The sequence below is a fragment of the Pyxicephalus adspersus genome, chromosome 6, assembly GCF_032062135.1.
Source record: "Pyxicephalus adspersus chromosome 6, UCB_Pads_2.0, whole genome shotgun sequence".
NCBI lineage: Eukaryota > Metazoa > Chordata > Amphibia > Anura > Pyxicephalidae > Pyxicephalus > Pyxicephalus adspersus.
In genome coordinates this window covers 33,788,426-33,795,967 of record NC_092863.1, presented here as the reverse complement: position 1 = coordinate 33,795,967, position 7,542 = coordinate 33,788,426, and the positions used below count along the sequence as shown (strand labels likewise).

General features: G+C 39.5%; 1 protein-coding gene across 1 annotated transcript in view; it reads left to right on the top strand.

Moving 5' to 3' along the window:
• Window positions 1-1,988: 1,988 nt before the first annotated feature.
• Window positions 1,989-7,542, top strand: part of PNP (purine nucleoside phosphorylase) — a gene marked incomplete in the record, with an annotated part of 9,949 nt that continues 4,395 nt past the window's right edge. Inside the window, 1 exon segment of the mRNA XM_072415146.1 lies at window positions 1,989-2,123. Within this exon segment, the coding sequence (XP_072271247.1) occupies window positions 2,053-2,123 (71 nt within the window).

Sequence of the window (7,542 nt, the reverse complement as noted above, 5' to 3'; positions counted from 1 at the left end):
ATTCCTGGTGTAATTCCTGGTCAGGAGATCTGTTTGAAGTTTGTATGTTCTCTCCCTGTTTCCTCCCACATTCAAACAATGCGCAGTTTGGTGAATTGTCTTCCCCTAAAATAATGGCCTTAGACTGTGCTAATGACATGTGACTATGGTAGGGACATTAGATTGTGAGTCCCTCTGAGAGGTAGTTTGTGACATGACTATGGACATTATAAAGTACTTGTAATATGTTTGTGCTATATAAATACTGTCTAATAATAATAATACTTTCTCATGAATAGGTTTCGTTCACTGCTCATGGAAAAAAGATGTAATCACATAGAAAATATGAAGTACTCATGGGAGCCGGCGTTGTTTTTGGTGTTACACAACATCTTTCAGGCCCACTCCTTGTCTAATTGTGTATGTGATTAAAGTCGAATTATAGTTCTGCAAATTAAAAACCACAAACAGGCAGGATTTTTATTGAAGAAGGGAGAAGTGATGTCCCTGCGGCAGTAAAACGTACCTGCCTGTTTAGGATATTTTCATTAGCGTACATTGGTGTGTACATGTGCAGGTCGGATACAATACTGGGCGCTGTATGATGCTGAATGAACTTGAAGATCCAACAATTGGAAAATAAACAGGTAAAGACGGTGGCCACAATGAGGACGGGTAAACTGTGATCAGGCAGGTATGTTTATTTTATTGCAGAAGGGACATTGCCTTTTATTTCTGCAATTAAGGACCCACCTAGTTTTTCATTTCAAAGGTTTAGTTTAGCTTTAAAATTGAACCCCAAAGACAATGTAATATTGTAAAATGCAATTTATGATGATTATGTACACTGAAACATTTCCAATTCTGTATATATTGTATATATGATTTTCTTTTCCCATTTAGTCTTGGAGTAGAGAAGATTTGATCCTCATTTATGCTTGTGTTGCTGTGTCTTGGAAGGGGGGGGATTCATCTCTCTTCTTTTCCTGGTAAAAATTGTCAGCAAGCCAGGCATTAAAAGGAAATTTCTAAATTGTCAATGAGGTAAGGAGCCTCGAGGTAAACGCTGGGGAAACAGTCCGTGTAGAGCCAGCCTAATATACCGTAGGAATTCCTTGTTTTTCCTAATGCATCTCCAGGACAGGAAGTAAAGGGAAATCTCCCCAGCAAAACACAAGCAATACCCCTCTAAGATAAAGTTTTGGCCAGTTGTGATCCTGTGCAGATCATATTAGCACTCCTCACTGTGTACCTTAACAAGAGCTGTACACTTTGATCCAAGTTATTAAAGTACACAGCAGGAAACAATCCCATCAGCTGATGGTTATTAGGGGGTGATAATCTCCTTGTTATTAATCTCCATGTTATGGGGGTGGCAAGCAGGGCGCTGATATCCCAACATCCCAAATTCTTCCCATTCCTTGCTATGGAAAGGCGAATAGGCTAAGGACATTTATCTGCTTTGGTTGTAACTAAAACATTTTGATTGCTTTTTGCCCTCAGGGTGGACTCCTAGTTCTTACTTCTGCATACTTATTCTAATTCTTGTGTTTTTTTAGGAGAGGAATACTTTAATTAGCCAGAAGTCATATAATGGATCATAAAGTTTTATAGTGATGTATGAAGGAATGTTCCTGTGTGAGCATGATCCCAGAGATGTGGCTGCCATGTAGTAGGAGCAGGCTGTGTCAGGCTCCCATAGTACTGTGTTGTGTCAGATCCCGGTAACAAGGCGCAGTCACAGCTTCCGGGTACGCGCTGTTTATTATTGTCATTACGTTATTGTCACAAGGCGGCGAGCATGATGTGTCACGTCTCACCCTCCCCCCCCTAATTTCCTGGTCCCCCACATCTCTGACGTCACTCGCCTGGAATGTCCAGGGTATGTCATTAGGTAGAACAGCGACCAATCAGAATGGGGGAGTGTGATGTGCAGCCAATCAAACAGGGAAAGCCATGTGCGTGTATGTCAGTAGGGGGCGGTGTCCGGAGGTTTGTATACTGGTGCTGTGTTGGCGCGTGCCCTATATATATACACGAGGTGACCGTGCATAGGTTAGCAGTCCTGAAGTTATGGCTCCCCCAGCACCTGGCACCATAAAACACGAGGCCATGAGGATAGAAGATTGTGACACCCGTACAGGGTAAGTGAGCCATGATAGTGGGGCCTGTCATAGAAAGGGAGGGTGGGGGTTGTTCTATCACTTTCACTAACTGTACATAGTTCTCATATTCAATTGGGGAAAATGATATATATATATAAATCTTGAGTGCAAGTTGGGTGAAAGCTAGAGTGTTTACATATATATTATCTTACATGGGATGAAAAATTGTGAAAATCTTAATGGGTATAGTGTTCTGCTGTAGTGATTCACTAAACAAGTGAATGGGGACAACTACTGTCATATCCCATTGGGAGGACCCAGCGGGGAGCCTCCCACTTATCCTTTCTGCTCTACATAGAAGTGAGCTGTGCTGTGTTTACAGTGCTCATTTATTCTGTTATTAGAATAATCACAAAATTATTTTTCCATATTTTTTTTTTTTATATCAGATAATTTAGAATCACGGTACGCGCCCAGACAGGTCTCTCATTATAATCTAAAATATAGGCGCTGTTCTACCGGGCGATCTACATGATTCAGCTGTGATGCTATATTAAAGGGTATAAAATTCTCGTCTTTAATAATAAAAATAATAAATTGAACAGGTAAATGGTGTTCTATACAAAAACAAACACATACATGACCTGGTGTATCTGTACACATATCTCAATGGGACAAAGGTGATAGTGCCGTGTCTTAGAGTTAAGCTGCGTACACACTTCCAATTTTTATTGTTGGAAATGAATGACGAACGACCGATTGGCCAAAAATCGTTCGTAAAAAAGTAACCAACGACGCCGACGAACGAGGATAGTCGTTGGAAATGAACGACCGTCGGATCGGATTGGACGACAATCGTTGACCATCTATCGTGTGTACGGTCGTTCAGTGATCGTCCATGGTCTGAGCATGCGCGGTGAATGGACATTCGCTCACTTCCTGTGGTGCACGTCACTTCCTGTATCGTTCAAACGATCGCATCTATCGTGTGTACAATATCTTTGAACAATTGTGTCGTTATCTGTAGGTACAGGATCGGTGCCATACGATCGTTCGCAGATATCATGCAGGATCGTTCATCGTTCATTTACCAACGATAAAAATTGGAAGTGTGTACGCAGCTTTAGCTTGTGCTATGCACGTGTTTATGTACACAGATACAGAACAATGAATGAATGGTGCTACTACCCAGCCCCTATCATACCAAAGATTATTTACATTCTTGATTCACAAGGTTGACCTTTTTTTTTTTTCTTCAAAAATTGAGCTCATAATATTTTTCCCTGGGGTATAAGGGTATAGAGGTGTGTGTGTGTGTGTGTGTGTGTATGTACGTACGTACGTACATACACCGTGGTACCTTGGTATAAGTCTTTAATCCATTCCAGATCCTTGAATTTATACCAAACAAATTTTTCCCATAAGAATTAAAAGGGAAAATGATTTATCTGTTCCCATGAAAAAAATCCTGTTATTGGCATATTATACATTGATGGGGCTGTATAATGTAATTTAAACACTGCTTAATACTAAAATCCATAAATGCAAAAGCAATTAGATGAAACAAATGAAATTTTAACCTCCCTTTTCCTTACTGAGAGTAGAGTGCTTACTAGGATGGAGCTAAGAAGGAAGGAGGAGATGTTATGTAATTTACGGAGAGTTATAGCGCGGGTTGTTCACTGAATGGTAGCAACTGGTGTACTGACCCTCGTGGGCAGTCGTGGTTTTACCTCGAGAGAGGTAAATAAGGGTATCGCGAGGGCGGGGTTGTGACTCATTTTGACCCATACAAGTTCTAGCACAAAGGTTGTATACCAAGCAAAGTTTATACCTGTTGGACTTATTCCAAAGCGGACTTATACCAAGGTACCACTGTATTTTGGTCTAAAATGAATACATGTTATTGACAAGGTCTTCTTTAACCACCTGAGCGTTACACTGAGGTCTAGATTTCTGTACCAAAAGTGATCCACTGTTTTTCATGAAATTTTTTTTTTAAATTAGGAGGACAGGAAAGACTTGTCTATGAGCTGTGCAACACTTCCTGGAACCTTGAACATGAGAAAAGAACAAGGAAATTGTTTGAGTCACTATGTCAACAATCTAATTGGCTATAATTCATCTCGATACATGATGCTTGCGTAAATCCACTTGTAATAACACTGTCAGCGGGGGAAAAGGCCTACACAGGTTTCATTCCATCAACAAAGGATAAATAGGTGGCTCAGTGGCTGCTACTATGTAGTGCTAGGGTCCCAGGTCTGAATCTTGGCACTTTTTTCATTTTGTGTGTTTGTGGATTTTGTTTTATATCCCATAAACATATTGATATGTGATTTTAAATTAATTAATATTGATTATTTTCCCCAGAATTGCCCTCAAACTATAATAGAGATGTTGTATTATGAGCTCCTAACTTAGGCTAGGTTTAGACCCATGGTGGCAACAAGCATTTCTATGTTGCTCCTGGGAGCTGGCACCTTGCACTGCACTACAATCTGCTTTCACATTTGATAGTAGATGGCAGGGAGCAGTATGGAATCACTCACTGACATCCCCAGTCTTCAGATCTGCCACTGGTGAGATGCTACATGTAGTCTCACCCAAGGAGGTGGTTAAGGGGCATAAGAAAGTGGTAACCGCATGGCAAACTCACTACCAGTCTTGGTGACATGTTTATAGACTCTATAAAGCTTTGCGTAATATATTGGTGCTGTATAAATACATGATAATTGTCCCCTCATAATTGCCCTATACTTGGAATCTGTTCTTGTTGCAAATCTGGTGATAAACTGGTGGTCTAGAGATTTATAGACTAGCAAAAATAAACACCTCCATATGCCGAAACTCTGGTGTCGGTCACACAGACCTTATATTGGTATGTTAGACAACTTTTGAAATGTAATGAAAATCGTCTTCTTTTAGAGCCCAAGTAACTTGGTGTCTGTGATCTGGACTGTGATTAAGGGTTTGGAAATCTATGGCTGGCTTTCATTTTCCTTCTCAACATTTTGTAAACCTGTTTTCACAATATTGCTGTCTATTCATTTTATTGTTGTGCTGACATTGTCAGGCCCTTGTGATCATATTTCATTTGTTTATTTGGCAGTGAACAGTAAAACATTTATGGTACAATTTCTCTAATCTCTGACATGGCTCTGTATACAGTCGTGTTATCTACAGATAAGTGGTGAAATGTCTTTACAGTTCACAGCTGGGCCCATATACACTTTATTTGTGCATTCATTTTGCTCTATTTTGGAGCTTGTGACTGCTTTAATTATACAAATGTTTACACAACAAAACACTACTACATTTAGTACAAGCATTATGATGGTGGTTGTTTCATAGTACTACTGTGGGGACTTCAGTTTTCCAGTTTAGGACATAGAGATCAGGGGTTACATTTCATGTAGAAGTGCACGCCATGTGGTGTCATGTCTTGTGCAGGGTCATATGGTCACCTTCATTTGTCTCTAGGCACAGGAGTTAATGAATGAACCTCCATAGATGGTAACGGAGCTGTGCACATGGTTACAGCTCCAGGCTGCTGAGGTTATTTTGACATCCCAGTAATGTTTTTTTGTTCACGGTGCAGAAAAGTGAGCCTGTGACAAATCTGTCATGGCTGCATTGGCCTGCTGTATACCATTGCTGTTTTCCTCCGTGTTCATGCTTTGACAACAGTTCTGTTCAGGTCAATCTATATGTGAGTGTTAAACAGGATAGATACATTGCTATCAAATCCATGATGTTTCAGATCCAAACTGCTATGCTTTTTATTAGATTGTAGTAATTGTGAATAGTAACAGACACATATTTAACATCACCCACCTGAAGAATGGTCTGAATCAGTAGGAAGCAGATTGTGTTTACCACCCAAAAGAACACACATACATGCGTTATTGGATCCTGCACAGACCTCATGTTTAACTTTTATTTCCAACAAACATTTATGCACATATGCAAAAAGTATAAGTATGGTGTTTTGTTTTGTTTTTTTAAGTGTACAGACTGCTGGCTTTAATATTCTATTTATAAAATACCATTTCTGCTAAAATAAAAAAAAATATGTCCCAAAAAACCTATTTATGGTAATTTATGTTCTAAATCGTTAAGAGGGGAATTTAGATGTGTGTGTGTGTGTGTGTTGTATTGTAATGCTGTTTTGGTCTGCACATCTGCCCATATTTGTCCTCTAGTACATTATAAATAGAACCTGTTTCTATGGACTTCCCTGATTCGTGTTCATGAGCACCTAACAGAAGTGGAGTTTCCCACAGTTCCAAAAATACTGTATTGCACTCACAACCATAAATCTAGAATGACTGTCTCCCTGTATTACTTCTCTGACATTCTCAGAAATACAGGAAATGTTGACTCATAGCTTCCAGTAAAACTTCTCCTGTTTCAGAGGGCACTGGCCACAGACAATTCTACCTTGTAGCTATCACAAAGCAAACTGTTAAATGTCAAAATAACCCACACTGACCATGAATGTGACATAACAAGCTTGTACCTCTTAGATGGTCTATAGGTTATTCACCTGTCTAGATGAGGTTTGGCCAAATAAACATTTCCCTGAACTTACAGAGAAATACCTAGCTGGGCATTGTTCATACTATTGAGATTTCTTTTTGCCTGGACAGGAAGGATTCAGCGTGGCCTTGCTGGGTAGAAATTCCACTCATATCTTTCTCACACAAAAGGGTCGTTATGTTCTTGGGACTTTATTGTTTTGGCTGGATTATACATCTGATTAAGATACGAGCTGGCAGCTTCTCTGAGAAGCAGACCGTGTTATTCAGCATACACATGGCTGCATGCAATGGCCTAGACTCTGATAGAGATCCTTTTTGTAGCTGCCCAATTTCTGAGAAGAAAGAAAGAAAGAAAGGTACAAGAAAGGTACAATTTTGTTATTAAATACCAACTCTTTCGTAGAGAATCATTCAGCACCCAGTTTATATTAAACACTGGTAATAAAGGAAAGTAGGTGGCACAGGAATTACTGAGCCATAAAGTTTGGGTTTATAACCTGTAAATTAGTCAAATGAACCCCAATAAATAATCACCAATTCCATGTATTATTCCACAGCTGGATTTTTATTTAAAATAGTTAATTCTAGAATTAAGTCACATGATTATAGAAGGTAAGCAGACATCTTGGTGCCAATATCCTAGATGTGAAACACGTTGATGTAGTTTGAGTTAGATTTAGATTCCCTATGATATTGGTTGCTTCAAAACCCTGGTCTCCTGATTTTTCTTCCTTTGCAAAGAATAGAAGTGGCGTGATAAAGCTTAAACCTGATATATACATCAGAAGTGAGTTTGTCATGTGGTTCTTGTTGAATTTCATGGAGCAATGACTCCCAATGCAGTGGGATTATTGTCTGTACCTCTCATGTTACTACCACAATTGTATTGTGAGGCTTATATCTAGAGAAGTGGG